Source organism: Medicago sativa, chromosome 6 (genome assembly GCF_051527215.1).
Source record: "Medicago sativa cultivar Bolivia chromosome 6, Bolivia_mono, whole genome shotgun sequence".
NCBI classification, from domain to species: Eukaryota; Viridiplantae; Streptophyta; class Magnoliopsida; order Fabales; family Fabaceae; genus Medicago; species Medicago sativa.
Window position 1 is genome coordinate 26,193,106 of NC_140754.1, and position 17,197 is coordinate 26,210,302.

At 33.2% G+C, this 17,197-nt stretch overlaps 1 protein-coding gene across 1 annotated transcript; it reads left to right on the plus strand.

The window, feature by feature from the left end:
- Positions 1-5,257: 5,257 nt before the first annotated feature.
- LOC146914191 (glutamate--cysteine ligase, chloroplastic-like) lies at positions 5,258-16,349 on the plus strand. Its single transcript, XM_085717092.1, has 15 exons — positions 5,258-5,562; positions 9,040-9,190; positions 9,299-9,406; positions 9,836-9,928; positions 12,937-13,020; positions 13,143-13,211; positions 13,295-13,365; positions 13,451-13,519; positions 13,702-13,795; positions 13,917-14,006; positions 14,116-14,196; positions 14,425-14,517; positions 14,976-15,056; positions 15,623-15,692; positions 16,088-16,349. Exons 1-15 carry the CDS (start codon positions 5,282-5,284, stop codon positions 16,174-16,176), a joined length of 1,524 nt encoding a protein of 507 aa, XP_085573218.1. The 5' UTR covers positions 5,258-5,281; the 3' UTR covers positions 16,177-16,349.
- Positions 16,350-17,197: the final 848 nt, after the last annotated feature.

Sequence of the window (17,197 nt, forward strand, 5' to 3'; positions counted from 1 at the left end):
TTCCAGTTGGTACCTACAGCAAGATACAACCCCACAAGTATGGCCCATTCAAAGTAACTCACAAGATCAATGATAATGCGTATGTGGTAGAACTTCCAAACTCGATGAACATTTCTAATACTTTCAATGTGGCAGATATATATGAGTATCATGCAGATGAGGTCCTTTATCAAGATAAGAACTCGGAGTCGAGTTTTTTAGAGGTGGAGTAGATTGATGTAGGTAAATTGGTTTTACGTATCGAAAATGAAGCGGCGCTCAAGAAAGGCTCAATGGGAACTACATAGATCTGAAATCCCTTATTTGACAGGTTTGTCGTTTGCAACTTGTCTGTTTATCTTTTAGGTTTAACACTGTTAATCCTTGCTTATGTTCTGCGTCAGAAATCAACAATGTTTTTACTTATTAAAATTTAAATTCACAACTTTTCACCATTTCCCAATACAATTTTTCTATTTTTATTCTCTTAACCAATACCCTAAGGGCACTCTTTAGAATTTTCCTAAAAAAACATAAGTATTAAGTGAAATTGTTGGATTAATAAATATGTCTGGAATGTGTGATTATTATTAAACTATCATTTGTATATAAATGCATTTAATGTTACTTTTTATATTCCATGATAAATTCATAGTAATACTAATTTGTAGTGAGTTTTATATTTAGGGATAACCATTTTCTTGTAAGTGGTCTTATAATTAGAGATAGAAGGAGTAACTTATAAGTACGAAGTGTCTGCAGCCATGTAGCGGTGTTTAATTTTCGTCGTGAAACTTGTTGAACACTCAAGGATTCTTCCATCTCAACTGAATTTTCTACATGCGCAAGAATTAGCCGTCCAAATTCCTTACCAATTTGACCAATTTAGGGCACCCAATGCAACTAGTCCCTTTTCAGCTTATGGTTAATTATGAAAGAAAGATACAGATAGAAATACAAAAAGGATAATTGTTTAAGGAGGACAAAAAGGAGAGTTGATGGAGGATACAGAATACCTTTAATATAGTTTAATTATCATATGAATTGTGAAAATAGAACGTGTCTGGAAAGAAAAAGAAGAAGAAAATTCATTCAAGAATGGGATAAACTATAAAAAAGGAATGAACATGGGAAGTGATAATAGAAAGATAATCAATGCATGTTTCACATGAATAAACAATATCTAGATCATATCTGCATGAATCTTTAAAATTAAATAGTTTAACATTTTTCAGATCAAGTTAGGTGTGTTTGTCTAGAGAAATGAAATAACAAACAACTCCCCCAATAAGTGTTTTATATATTATTGCTACAGTAGCTTAATAAGGCCCCTCACCAAACTATAAGAAACTCACATTATTACGTCAAGTTTCTCCTATAAAATGAAAAATAACTAGACTTTTGACCCGTGTGACGCACGGGTCTTGTCGACTATAATAAAGATCAATGAATAATCTTTAACCCGTAAGATCATGGGTCAATCAATAAACGCATATTAGATTATTAGAGATACCAATCAAATTTGTCTTATTATGTCCTTCAATGACACTTGAATCTTATCAAATAAGTGTACAAAAGAAGTGTACAAAATATTGTCAAAAAAAAAAAGGCAACATGATAGGAATGAAATTGGTGCGATGCATTTTTTTAGTATTAAATAATTGTACAAGATATTGTCAAAAAAAAAAGGCAAGAGGATGGGAATGAAATTTGTGTGATGCATTTTTTTAGATAGAATTTGTTAGGTTAAATTACTGCTAACCTAATACAACAAATTAGAGGAAAAATATTAGGTTAAATTGTTGCAGACCTAATAAAATTAATAAATAAGGATAAATAAATAAAGATGCAAATTTAGAGCCAAAATTTTAGGATTGAGTTGTTGCAAACGATTAGTGGAGGGAAAAAATTAGGTTAAGTTGCTGCAGACTTAACAAAATTAATAAATAAGGATATATAACTACATCTTAGTATAAAATCTTTTATGATTCTTCTATCAGAGATACGCTATGAAAAATGAAATAATCACAAAGAATAAGACAACCCTAATAAGTTAAAATAACGATGTACAAAATACAATCGTTGAAGACTCTTTAATGTCCTCTTTCCGTTAACTTTTAATTTTAGTGTTTAAGTTGGACTAATAATATAGGTGGTCCATCAAAGATCTCATTTATTTATTATAATTTTATCCGTTTGATCTTTTTCCGAAAAGAAAACCACCAAACCATATATATATATATATATATATATATATATATATATATATATATATATATATATATATATATATATATATATATATATATATATATATATATAATCAAATGAACGTAATTAGACGAAAGACACATACTGTAACAGTTCCTTAAAATAGTTTGTTATTGATTGATAGTAACGTGCAATGCAAATTGAATTCACGTGTTAAGCTGCTATATTGAAATATCACAAGGGACTAAATTGGATCTTTAATAAAAAAAAATATTATAAAAGAAATTTGTGCACTAAGTCATATGATAAATATCTTCCAAATTATCCCGTGAACTTACCTCAGTTGGTAGGGATATTGCATATGATATGCAGGGGCCGGTGTTTGAACCCCGGACACCCCACTTATCCTCATTATATATATATATATATATATATATATATATATATATATATATATATATATATATATATCTTCCAAATCATTCAAGATATATTGTTGCCCACGAGGAACTCGTGAATTTAATTTTTAAAAACACACTTCCTCCAATTAATATTATAAGATTATAAGTAGAATTTATTTTCTAATCCTTCGAACAACTAACGTATCTGATTTATATTAGACCAGATATATTAGTCATCTAATTAATCTATAAAATAAATTTTTACTTATAACAATTGATTAGACCAGATATATTAGTCATCTAATTAATCTAAAAAATAAATTTTTACTTATAACAATTGATTTATATTGGACCAGATATATTAGTCATCTAATTAATCTAAAAAATAAATTTTTACTTATAACAATTTGTGTTTGAAGTTGACAAGAACGAAATTGTGGTGATTTTTATGGAGGGAGGAAGTTCAATGGCACAAAGGATGAGTTTTTAGCAGAAGAAGATGATGAAAAATGTATGAACATTTAAGAGTTTACGAGTTTGAAGAAAATAAATAAAAAAAGAAAGGTCAAAAAATTAAAATTTTCGTTTAAAATAGTCTCCTTGAAAAAAGAACTCGAAAATAAAAAATCGAAATTTTTGGATCAAATTTGACCTTATATATGTTACATCTGACTTGGAAGTCCACGTTAGTTCTTAAGGTGACACGTCAGCACCGTTAACGGCAAGACTAAATTGAGCGAACGTTATAAAATTCATGGGCGTTATAGCTATTTCGATTAATCTAATAAAGAAATTGATCGATTGTGAAAATTCAGACACGGGAAAATATTCACTCAAAAAAATTTACAATTAAGTCTTAAAATTTTGAAGACTTATTGATTTGTCAACTAATAAATTGGCAACAGTGAAGGAAATGTTTACGCTAGGTTGGTCGGATGGCGGTGAGGCGTGGAAGTGGAAACGTAGATTGTAGGCTTGGGAGGAGAACATGGTAGTGGAGTGTAGGCTCTTACTTGATGGTTTTGTTTTGTACTCTGATATTTCTGACCGGTGGCAGTGGGACTCTGACATCTCTGAGGGTTACACTGTGAGCGGAGCGTATCAGATCCTGACTAGTCAGGTCGCTTCTTCATCTGATGTTTTGGGAGATCTTGTTTGGCATAAACAGGTTCCTCTGAAGGTGTCGATTTTGGCGTGGAGATTGTTGCAAGACAGGTTGCCAACTAAAAATCACCTTGTGAGGCGCGGCATCATCCAGCAGGGCGTGGCCAGGTGCATGGCGGGGTGTGACCACGAAGAAACAACATCTCATTTGTTCATCCATTGTGATTTATTTAGTTCTTTGTGGAAGTATATCTGGTCTTGGTTAGGTGTTGCAGGTGCGGATCCTAGCTCCATTAGCGACCATTTCACTCAATTTATTCACTGCACAGGGAATTCAAAGAAACATAGATCTTTTCTTCAGCTCATTTGGTTGTTGGGAGTTTGGTTGGTGTGGAACGAGCATAACAACAGGCTCTTTAATAACATCCAAACCCCAATGGCTCAGATTTTAAACAAAGTTAAATTTCATTCATATTGGTGGCTTAAAGCTAAAAACGCCATGTTTGTGTACGGTTTCCAGAGATTGTGGTCGGACCCTATGATTTGTCTGGGTTTCGACTGACCCTTGTTTTGTAATTATGTTTTGACTCTTGGCTTGGTGGAGTGGTCCCGTTAGTACACCTTGTGCTAGGGACATTACACTCCAGTGTTAATATATTCCATTTTTACTTTTTCAATTTTTTTTTTTTAAGACTTAGACTTTGCATGTTCAAATTTCCAGCCAAGGATATCTATCTATCTATCTATTAAATCTATAATGAGAAGATAGTTAGACAATCCTAAAGTCTTTTTTTTTTTTTTTATCATGTCCCCTCAATTTTGTTTTTCATTTTGTCATATCATCCGAATTTCGCCCTCTCACTCTTGTGACCTCAATTTTTTCCATTACATTTTGATCCCATTGTCTTCTGTTAACCATTGTCCCCGGTTCACTAGTTAAACAACTTAAATTGGAAAGAAAAAACAAAAGTACTCACTCCGTCCTAAATTATATGAAGAAAAAAAACACATTTTTTTTGTCCCAAATTATAAACAAAAAAGACCAACTATTATCATATTTAATTATGTTTTTTCAAAAAATTATCTTTTTCAAAGGAAAATTAAATGTAAAGTGCATTCAATTGACTCTCTTTTTCATTTTCTCTATAATATCAACTACCAATGAAAATTGTTTTTACATCTTCCTATAAAACTCATTTCAAAGATAACATAAAAAACTATGTTACAAACTACTATGTTTTAGTAGTTTTTTTAATAAGTGTGATTTTTTTTTTTTTTGCTTATAATATGGGACGGAGGGAGTAAGCATTAAAAGCAATACTTTTTCAAATTTCAAAAAGTAAAATACACAAATTTCAAGAAAACATTTCTTCTTATAATTCCTTAACCAATGCTCCGGGACACTGGTTAACATTTCCCATATAATTAATAGGTTCTTACAATATCGTGGTAGTTAATTAATTGATGCATGATTGCACTTTTCAAATGTCCTTTCTTTTTTTTGATAGAAAAAAGGACAATGAAATATGTATATATAGTAGCATCAACAGCTGAGCAAGAGCAATGAGGTAGGAAACCAAAGCACCATGACTATCATCTCTCAAGTCACTTCCCCCTCTTGCTCTATGCACCACAACACAGTATCACATAATAGATTCCTTCTGCAGCAGAAAACCTCCATTTCAAACACCCTCTCTTTATCTTCAACCAACTCAAACAAAAGAATTGTTAGTTTCAATGACCGTAGGGTAGTGATTGTTGCCGCTAGTCCTCCAACTGAAGCTGTTGTTGTTGCTACTCATCCACTTACAAAACAGGATCTCATCGATTATTTCGTCTCTGGTTGTAAAACCAAGGATAAATGGAGGTAACTCTTTTTGATCTAGAGACCCGTGTATTGCGGAGTCAATTGCCCCACAAAGTTTTCGAAACAATTAACTTAGCAATACTTTAAATTACACCTGAGGTCTTTTAAGTTTGAAGTTTGTAACAGATTGATCCTTTTAAGTTATTTTTTGAAATTTGTAACCGATTCGTTCTTTAAATTATTTTGGTCACACATATGTTTTGACAACTTGATTCTCAACATAAGTTAATTGTCCAAGGTAATTAAGTTTTGGTCACACATATGTTTCTCAACATAAGTTTAGGCAATTAAGTTTGAGTCGGTTCCAAGGTAAACTATATTATTTATAGGATTTTCAAGGTAAACAATTCTCAACATAATAATCCTTCAAAAAAAAAAAAAAATTCTCAACATAACAATTATAATAATTGTGTTCCATTACATAAGTAATATTTAAGGTCTATATTTCGTATTAAAATTCATGCATTCTTCAGTGAAATTATAGAACAATGTATATGAGAGAAAAAAAAAAGGATAATGCTAGTTGTTATCGAACTTGAAAAAAACGAAACGCACGAAATCATCTAATCCGTTTATTTTCACCACACACGGTCATTATTTCCATGACATAAGGAATTGATAGTTTTTAATTTTTTTTTTAAAACGCATGCCGTGCATTCTTTAAATTCTTGTGGCTTTTATTTCGTACAATATAGCATTGCCCAAAAAAAATTATTGAACAAAAATCGATATATGAAATTGAAATTTTTTTTTTGATAAGCCAGCGCAAAATGACATCCAATGTCAATTGCTCATAAATATTATTAAAAAAAAGGAAAAATTACATAAAAACTGGGGGGACAAAAAACCTAACCCAGTCAACAACCCTAACGGGCAAAATAAAAATACAGAAGATCCACAAAGTAGATCCAACCCTAAACAAATATAACAATTAAGCGCGGGCCTAAATTTTGGCGAATGAATCGATCGTCAGCACGAAATCGAATCACGTACCATCAACTCTCTGCAATAACAACAGCAAGCATTAACGACTCTTTCGAGTCCACACAGTCCCATGTCAATCAAACAGATGCAAAGGATATGAAACTACAAACAATTTTTTTAAAAAGTGTGGAATGGATCCGACCGCCAGCACGGTAACTAACGAATCCACACGCACCAACCATTTGCTGCGACAATCCACAACAAATTAATAGCCATTTCTGGCCCAACATTCCGTAATCAATCATTACTGACTTGAGGATGATAGCAAGCACCAAAACCACCGCGTTGTGTGGCGACAAACCATACCTAAAGAGAACTGCATATCTCAACAGATATGGACGAATCAGAAATCAAGAGGTGATACGTCAACACAACAACAACGACGAGTTCACGGCGGCATAACACTCAGAACCTCAAATTACAGTAACAAAACTGTAACCAGACGCCAGCAACACTGATGTACGCACCAGAGCAGAAAACAGAATGCGTCGGAGAAGCCTAAAAGGAACGAAACATAGCAGTCTGCAACCATGATGGCGAGAGCTTCTCAACCCATAATCGACGGTGGCGGAGAACAACCATGTCCTTTTAGATCTGAACCGGCGGCGGAGATAGAGAGCCTGAACAGAAACGTTCATTGACTCACCTGCACCACTGGATCTGGAGAAACCATTCAAGAACAACAAAGCCGACGCAGATGGTGGTTGAAACACCGACGCTCAAGACCACCCACCGGAAAGAGCCAATGGCGGTTTGGCGTTTGGGGAGGTGCGGAGGTTAAGGACACTCATCACACCACCATTCTCTGGAATCACATCTTGGAAGGTGTTTGGATTTGGAGAGGGAAGAGATCGGTTCATATGAAATTGAAATCATCAAACTTTTAAAAAAATGGATAAATCTCAATGACCCAAATAGTATGGACCAGAGATTTATATATATATATATATATATATATTGTTAAATAAACTAAATAAAACAAATATTAATGATTCTATATTAATTCCAAAATAAAATTATTTTTTGTTTTATGGGATTTTATGATTACTTCGATCGAGATAGTATGAATCAGTGAAAAGATAAACAAAAATATTGTTTTGACAACTTGATTCCATAAGTCATTATTTTACCCTCTAATTGCTCCTTTGGCAATATTATATCTCAATGTATTTGTAACGCCTCCGCTTGGTGGGCATATGGCACTCGAGGCAAATGAGGGTGGGGAGTGGTCCGGCTCCTGACAGCTTCTAGGCAAAATCGAATGACATCAGAATGAGATGGATCCTGAAGTCGTGCAGGTATGAGACTGCATGGTTGAAGGAAGGCTTATAAGAATTGTTCGGTACTACCTATATCAACAAGATGAATCTTCTTTTAAGTTGTCCATTCCATAAGAAATCCACAGTTAAGCGTGCTTGACTTGGAACAATTTTGGGATGGGTGACTTTATGGTAAGTTCCCGAAAAGCGTGCGAGTGAGGAGAAAACACGCTGAAAAGACTCGTGTTGGTTTGTGGGATCAGTCGGCAATCCTGAAAGCAGTATGAGATGTTACAATATCGATGATAATTTTCCTTTTTTTTTATTGATTATATTTATATTGACATATACTTGATCTAGTTTGTTACAATTTTATTAAGGATAAAGGAAAAAAACTGGACACATACTCATATCGTGTTTGTTACATTTTTATTTTGCGTGGTAACCAAAAAATGAACAGTTTTTGTTACATTTTTTTAATATTTGAATACACTCTCATCCATTATCTTTTTTAAATTATAAGGAAAAAAATCGGACATATACAATTTGGTACATTTTGTTTTTATTTTTGAATTTACTCTTATCTATTTCTTATATGTGATATTTGTATTGAAAGTTGAAGGTAATTTTGGAAGGAGAAAAAGTCAGCCCAAAAGAGCAAAAAGATGTTATTTTCTTTTTATATAGTATAGATAAATAAATTTCAATAAAATATTATAAAATATTATTTTTGTTCTTTTTTAATTATTATTATAATTGTTTTATTTAAAATGGTAAAGTTCCACCTTTCAATATTATTTTTGTTTTTCCTTTCAAAAAAAAATATTATTTTTGTTTTTCCCTCAAAAAATAAATATTATTTTTGTTTTATGTATATTTTAATGATGAGTGGTTTGTACTACAAGATCTAATCTAATCATATAATTGTTAGATAATAAAGTATTGGGCCTTTATATTAGTAAGTTAGAGTCTATTAGTTTTATTATATATTTCATAGGTTAAGTTATTGTTATTTTATATAATCTTTTGTAACGTTAAGTTATTGTTATTTTATGAAACCCTAGCTGTCTTTGTTTTTCCTATTCTCTCTTTCTCTATTTTGTATTGGTATTGTTAACAATAATAACCTCCATTACAAAATAACATAATCGGTACTGGTTTTGTTGTGTTGTGTCATAACTCATTTCATTTGTCTATGACTAAATGAGGTTAAATTCTTCATGTCCTCTTGCAGAATAGGTACTGAACATGAAAAGTTTGGTTTTGAGTTTAAAAACTTGCAACCTATTAAGTATGAGCAAATAGCAGAATTGCTAAATGGCATTGCTGAGAGATTTTTCTGGGATAAAGTAATGGAAGGTGATAAAATTATTGGACTCAAACAAGTAAGCTAATCATTTGCATTTCGAACAAGATTTTGTACTAATCTTTCTATATTCTAATTTCTTGGAGAGTCCAAGTGTAATTTTATTTTCACATTATGTGAATTCTAGGGCAAGCAAAACATATCATTGGAGCCAGGTGGTCAGTTAGAACTTAGTGGAGCCCCTGTTGAAACCCTGCATCAGACTTATGAAGAAATTGATTTGCACCTCTATCAAGTTAGTCTTGCATACTTTTTTTGAATTATTATAGTTAAATAATCTGTTCATTTTCAATTAAGGAAATATCATATGGATTTTTTCGTTCAAGTAAATATGCTCCATTGTCACAGTTATAATTGTTTCAGCACTATTATTTCTAACGAAATAAAATTTTACGATGGTATATCTTGAATCCATTATTATCATTGGATCTGCCGAAATCGGATAGATAGGATTCCTGAGAAGAGTTTATAAAGAGGGGGCACTCTTCACCATAAAAGCCGGTTTTGTAAGGATGAGTTAGACACCGATTTTCTTTACATGGCACCGATATTGTAGGTTTGACATAATAGATGGCCAAATTTTGATACTAGCTTCTCATGTTCGATTTTTTATAATGGGAATTGGGACCAAGATATTTATATCCTTACATATTTCTTTTCATAGGTTAAAGCTGTTGCTGAGAAAATGGGAATTGGATTTTTGGGGATAGGTTTCCAGCCAAAGTCTGGACTCAAAGACATGCCTATGATACCAAAGGTAGTTTTTATTTCTCCTCATTGTTGCATGTCCTTGAATTGTATTAAGAAACTTGATTGAGAATGCTAAACTAAAAGTAGAGAGAATTCTGTAACTGAATTACTATTTCTCAATGAATGATTACAATAGCATTGATCATTATTTATAGAGAAACTAGTGACTATTGCATATAACCATGTTGATCCACAGAAGATCAAAGCCTAAGCTAACTGTTTCCTAACCACCTCTAACAGTCATAACCGTCACTTCTAAGTTATCAATAACTACTAGTGGTGATGCTTGTTTTGCACTTGAAACTGGTAGCAATTTCGTGATTTTATCTTGAGCCTTGTTTCGTACAAAGTGACAATATATCTCAAGGTGCTTTGTTCTCTCATGAAAAATATGATTAGTAGCAATATGTAATGCACTTTGGTTGTCAATCTAAAAGACTGGGACACCAAGACTTCATTTTGAAATCATTCAACTAGTAAATTAGCCATTTCATTTCATAAGCTGCAACTAAGAGAGATCTATATTCTACCACACTCGATGACCTTGAATCAATGCTTTGTTTCTTAGTGCGCCATGATATTTGAGAAGAGCCAAGAATGAAACATATGCCAGTGATAGATCTTCTGGTATCCATGACTGGAATAGGCTACTTCAAGACCAAGAAAGCATTTTAACTTGCCTATTAATTGTGAAAGTGGAATCTAGGATAACTTCTATTTTGGTAATCTCGGCAAGGGAGTTTCCACCGAAAATGTCATCATCAACATACACAAGTAAGGTTGTGGATTCTTTCAAAAAAAAGAAGTAAGGTTGTGGATGAATCATTTGATGTGTTAACAAAGAGAGTGTGATCATGAGAGGCTTGAGTGTACCCTTGTTGAATAAGAAATATAACAAGCTTTTCATACCATTTCTAACTTTCCTGTTTTAAACGATATAAGGATTTTCTCGGTTTACATACTTGATTAGGTTTCTGAGGAGTGAAACCCTATGGTATATGTTAGCGGCCAAAACTCGGTGGGATTTAGTCCCACATCGGATAGATATGATTCTTGAGAAGAGTTTATATAGAGGAGGCACTCCTCACCTTACAAGCTGGTTTTGTAAGGATGAGTTAGGCCTTGATATTTGTTACCATATACACATTGTTACCATATACACATCTTCCTTCTTCTGAAGCTGAACCACACATCCTTCTGCTGAACCTGAACCCTTTGCTGATTGCTGAAGCTGAACCACGCTGAACCACAAATGCACTCTGCCTGCTGAACCTGAACCCTTTGCTGATTGCTGAAGCTGAACCACGCTGAACCACACATCTTCTTCTGAAGCTGAACCACACATCCTTCTGCTGAACCTGAACCCTTTGCTGATTGCTGAAGCTGAACCACGCTGAACCACAAATGCACTCTGCCTGCTGAACCTGAACCCTTTGCTGATTGCTGAAGCTGAACCACGCTGAACCACAAATGCACTCTGCTGAAGCTGAACCACGCTGAACCACAAATGCACTCATGACGCTGAACCACGCTGAACCACAAATGCACTCATGACGAAATGCACTCATGACGCTGAACCACGCTGAACCACAAATGCACTCATGACGAATTTGTGGTTCAGCGTGATTCAGCGTCATCTTCTGCTGAAGCTGAACCACGCTGAACCACAAATGCACTCATGACGAAATAAGTGACGAGAAATAAGTGACGAAATAATGATTACCATATACACATCTTCTTCTGAAGCTGAACCACACATCCTTCTGCTGAAGCTGAACCACGCTGAACCACAAATGCACTCATGACGAAATAAGTGACGAGAAATAAGTGACGAAATAATGAATGATTTGTATTATTTGACGAAATGAATGATTTGAAATGAATGATTTGTATTAATTATTTGACGAAATACTCATGACGCTGAACCACGCTGAACCACAAATGCACTCATGACGAATGACGAAATTTGACGAAATACTCATGACGCTGAACCACGCTGAACCACAAATGCACTCATGACGAAATAAGTGACGAGAAATAAGTGACGAAATAATGAATGATTTGTATTATTTGACGAAATGAATGATTTGTATTATTTGACGAAATGAATGATTTGAAATGAATGATTTGTATTAATTATTTGACGAAATGAATGATTTGTATTATTGAGATTGAGATGACGAAATGAATGATTTGTATTATTGAGATTGAGATTGTGATGACGAAATGAATGATTTGTATTATTACGAAATGAATGATTTGTATTATTGAGATGATTATTTGACGTATTATTTGACGAAATGAATGATTTGTATTAATTATTTGACGAAATGAATTAATGAATGATTTGTATTATTGAGATGATTATTTGATGAAATTGTATTATTTATTTGACATTGAATGATTTGTATTAATTATTTGACGAAATGAATGATTTGTATTATTGAGATGATTATTTGACGAAATTGTATTATTTATTTGACGAAATGAATGATTTGTATTATTGAGATGATTATTTGACGAAATGAATGATTTGTATTATTGAGATGATGATTATTGAGATGATGATTGAGATGATGAGTGCATTTGTGGTTCAGCGTGGTTCAGCTTCAGCAGAATACAAATCATTCATTTCGTCACTTCGGTTGTTATTCCACTCTGACTCTCCCACCACTCTTTATACTAGTATTTTGTAAAATTCCACTCTGACTCTCCCACCACTCTTTATACTAGTATTTTGTAAACCGTGATGCTAACACGATCATGTAAACCGTGATGCTCGTCACTTCGGTTGTTATTCCACTCTGACTCTCCCACCACTCTTTATACTAGTATTTTGTAAACCGTGATGCTAACACGATCACCTTTGTTAACAGCATAGAAGTGGTCTTTGCAATTTTTTTGAATATTTTTTTTAATCTATATATGGAGCAAGTCATGTTAGGAAACATGATTCATTTTTAGCTTTAATGGTTCAATTCAACTGGATGCTATCTGAATTTTTGTTGTGCTCAGGAAAGAAATGACATTATGAACAAATACATGCCCAAAGTTGGTTCTCGTGGGCTTGACGTGATGTCCAGGACATGCACTGTACAGGTGAGTCGCGCGATGATTTTTGAGCTGATTATTAACAAAATCTTTCTAATTTAAGATTGTATTTTGGCACATGCATATACTCAACTCTCACTCGTTGTTGATATTAACCTAAACTCTTACAGGTCAATCTGGACTATAGTTCTGAAGCTGACATGATCCGGAAGTTTCGTGCTAGCCTTGCATTGCAGCCCGTAAGAAACAATGATATATTTTTTTTTTTATTACAGAACTTTTTCAGTTCTGTATGATGTAGTTATTGTTACCTACATAACAGATAGCAACAGCTCTTTTTGCAAATTCACCCTTCACAAATGGAAAGCCCAATGGGTTTGTCAGTATGAGAAGGTACATGAAAGTTCTCGTGCAGTTGTTTCTTCTCTAACTTTGCTTGATTAAGGTGCTTTATCCCATTTTCTAAAATTTTAAACAGTTATATTTGGACTGATGTTGATAAGGACCGCACAGGCATGCTGCCTTTTGTTTTCGATGATTCTTTCGGGTAAGAGATTATATTTGATGATCCTAATATTAGGCCTCATAGCTTTTCTTAGATCTTTTATCCTTTTGGTGATTCAGTGATCTTTCATCGTCTGCTGCGGTTTAATCAATGCATTTTCATGCATTGATTTCGTTAATCTTTTCACACTTATATATTTTTTTTTCCGAACTCTCTAATTGTAGGTTTGAGAAGTATGTTGATTATGCTCTTGATGTTCCAATGTGTTTTGTCTATCGGAAAAAGAAACACATCGACTGTACTGGAATGACCTTCAGGGTTCCCATCTATCTTTAATTAATTAGGCTATCAAATATATCCCTGCTGTTCATGTAACTTGTAGCCTTGCTTAATTCAGTACCGAGCGAATTGACTGTTTTTGTTTTTGTTTTTGCTGTAGGACTTCTTGGCGGGAAAGCTACCTTGTATTCCCGGTGAATTACCATCTCTTAATGATTGGGAGAATCATTTGGGCACTATATTTCCTGAGGTTTGTTTTATATTGGTTTCAAAATTTTACTACTATCTGTTACATTTTCAATTGTTTTGCAGCATTTTTGCCATTTTGTTACTATAAACACAAACATTACTCTATCCAGGTCAGGCTAAAGAGATATTTGGAGATGAGAGGTGCTGACGGAGGGCCAATGATAAGTTTATGTGCTTTACCGGCATTTTGGGTAAGTGGCGGCCTTCTACTACATGATTTTTGTAGTCACATTTTTTCTTCAAGAAAGTCACATAACCTATTCTGAGAGGATCTATATCCGATCCATATATCCGATCCTTCTTAGTGGATAAGGCTTAGTAATTGTATATTCATTTTTAATTTTGCAAGTTCTTCTAAGATCTATGAACTGCTTCAATTTGGTAACATGAACTCACTGTAATTTTTCTGATTGTTCCAGGTAGGGTTATTATATGATGAGATTTCTTTGCAAAGTGTATTAGATTTGACAGCAGATTGGACTACAGAAGAAAGACAAATGCTGAGGAATAAGGTAGCTAGCATCCTTGCAATATCTTTCATTTGTATTATTCAACCTAAAAGCTTAAGTAAGCTAGATAGAGTCCCAAAAACGGTTTTATTTTTTTATTAAATACAACAGTCAAGTAGGCAACAAGTTGCGCCACTAATCCTTTCTGGATTACAAAACCAAACCTCTTAAATACAACGTTTATAGACCTAAGTGCGCACTGCATTGCTAAGCATAACCCTTTGAACTCTTTGTAGAAGGTCAACAACCTCTAGTGCTAGGAAACCAAAAGTGTCAAATGAAAATGGTATAAAAACATGTAACATGTTGATTGTTAGAACACGCTTTAAGATGACTTTGAATCCGTCTTAAAGATTAAGTTAGTTACAAAGCTGAAAAATATTATTTATCCAGTAGCATTAATTTAATATTTTGCTATCAAAACTAAATTTGTAAACTGGCAACTGGATTCTCTCTGGCAGGCTACCAAAACTGGTCTAAAGACACCATTTCGAGATGGTTTGCTGAAGCATGTTGCTGAAGAGGTTCTAAAGTTGGCAAAGGTGAGTTGTAATCGTTTTTGTTATTGCCAGCAGAGGTAGACTCAGACATGGTGGTTTGGTGTGGCTAAATTATGAAAGACACTATAAACTATATATTTAATTTAATTTAATAATATTATATGATGACTTAGGGTTTGAGTTCCTTCTAATCCATTTTATTTATAATTGTAACTTATAAAACAATATAGCAAAATGACTTAGGCAGGTCTATTTCACCTTAATGACTCAAGTTTGAGTTCCTTCTAATCTATTAATCTATTTTATTTATATGATTATTTTAGTGGTAAGAGTTGAACCGAGGACATAAATGTCATTAAACGTTTAACTACCATTAGGCCAGGCAGATAATTGTGATACATTAACGACGTATATGATATATATTAGTTTTTTCGATGTAGCTATAGCCACACTCAGCCATACGGTAGGTCCGCCCCTACATGAAAACATACTAATGGAAATTCAGGAGAGCACTGGTTGTGATATGAATATTAGGTCTCTTTACACATATATACTACTAATAATATACACATATTAGGACTCTAATCTTCCATCAACAATATCTACAGGATGGCTTGGAAAGAAGAGGCTTTAACGAATCAAGATTTTTGAATGTAGTAGCTGAGGTGGCAAGAACAGGTAATGGATTTTTATATTTTATATTCATTAACTTGGATCTCTTTGAACCTTATTTCAGCTATAGACTATCTTCAAATTGAACATTCTTTATATCCGTGTGCCTTATCATGTTAATACTAGAAATCTTGTTGTCACGTTCCAATTTTTTATATCGAAATTGTTGTCCACAAATCATATTTCAATTGGAAAAAAATATATCGAAATTGCTAGGTCGAACGTTGTTCTTATTGTGGTTTGTACCCCAAATTCTATACTTGCATTGTGTGTATGAATTTTCGATGATTATTGTCATTTCGCCTTTTTATTACCAAAACAGCTAATGCAATCATTGATAGCTTTGGTCAACATTTTATCTATTTTCTTTGGTTTGAGTCTAATATTTTATGTGATGGTAGGTGTCACTCCAGCTGAGGGGCTTTTGGAATTGTATCATGGAAAGTGGAAGCAATCTATTGATCATGTATATGAGGAATTGCTTTATTAAGGTGTATTAAGGTTAATTGTTCAAACCACTCTTTTTGCGTAGAATGTTTGTAAAACCTAGGCTATATAGTCCTGGTTATGTCTGCTTTTAGATATATGGAATACTATGTCATGTAAGTTTTTGAAGAAATGCAATAAGGAGAGCATGCTAATTTATTAAACTTTGAGATTAATGACCTTATAATTCTATGTCCTAATATTGGAACAAAAAGGTTTTCAAGCAAGGAGTAGAATAATAACTTTTTATTGAAAGCAAGAAATAAAAGAAAAGTTGTAGAAGAAGAGGATTAAGAAGAAGAAATAAAAGAAAATTTGTAGAGGAGGAGGAGGAGGAGGAGAAGAAGAAGAAGGATGATTTATATTTTTTTCTTCTCGAAGTTCTTTCCAGACGTGACAACTCAATGTTTTTTGAATAAAAATTAAATAAAAGGATTTATTTGTGTACGTTTTGACAATTAAAGGACTTAAATTGAAAAATAGATATATGAATCAAGTATTACAAATAAATATGAGCCCAACATTAAATCGATTGGTGAGTTTAACATTATAAAAACCACATACTCAATAATTTTTGTTCTTTGATTTGTTCATGAATTTTATTTCCTCCTATATATATTCTTTCTTCTCCCACTGTATTTTGTTTTTCAAGTTTTGTTTGTTTTTAAATTACTTTAGATAAATTACTTTAGATACTTATGACACATTTGGTAAGTGTTCCAAATTGTTTTAATTAAGTAATAAAGTAGTAAGTTATTGTTTACATAATAATTGTTGTTTTCGACTTGGCAAGGAAATTGAGGCGATGACAGTGATTAAGATTCTTAAAATCCCTTCTATGTCCTAGTTGGATACCACATGTTCTAGACCAAACAGTGCTTAAGGTTTATATTCGTGACACGTAACGAAGTAAAACCTATTTCAACTACGGTTCCATAGGTCCCTACGTACAATATTGCTCCCCAAGGACTGGTAGATTCTTATATTCTGAACCACTTTGGGTCAGTTATACTGGCTCTCAATAA

What these genes read in the sequence shown, in the direction of transcription:
- LOC146914191 (XM_085717092.1), top strand. Translation starts at nt 5,282, where the DNA reads ATGACTATCATCTCTCAAGTCACTTCCCCCTCTTGCTCTATGCACCAC. An exon ending in GGGTTTGTCAGTATGAGAAG is followed by an intron (nt 13,366 to 13,450) that starts GTACATGAAAGT and finishes AATTTTAAACAG; the next exon opens with TTATATTTGGACTGATGTTG. An exon ending in GTACTGGAATGACCTTCAGG is followed by an intron (nt 13,796 to 13,916) that starts GTTCCCATCTAT and finishes TTTTTGCTGTAG; the next exon opens with GACTTCTTGGCGGGAAAGCT.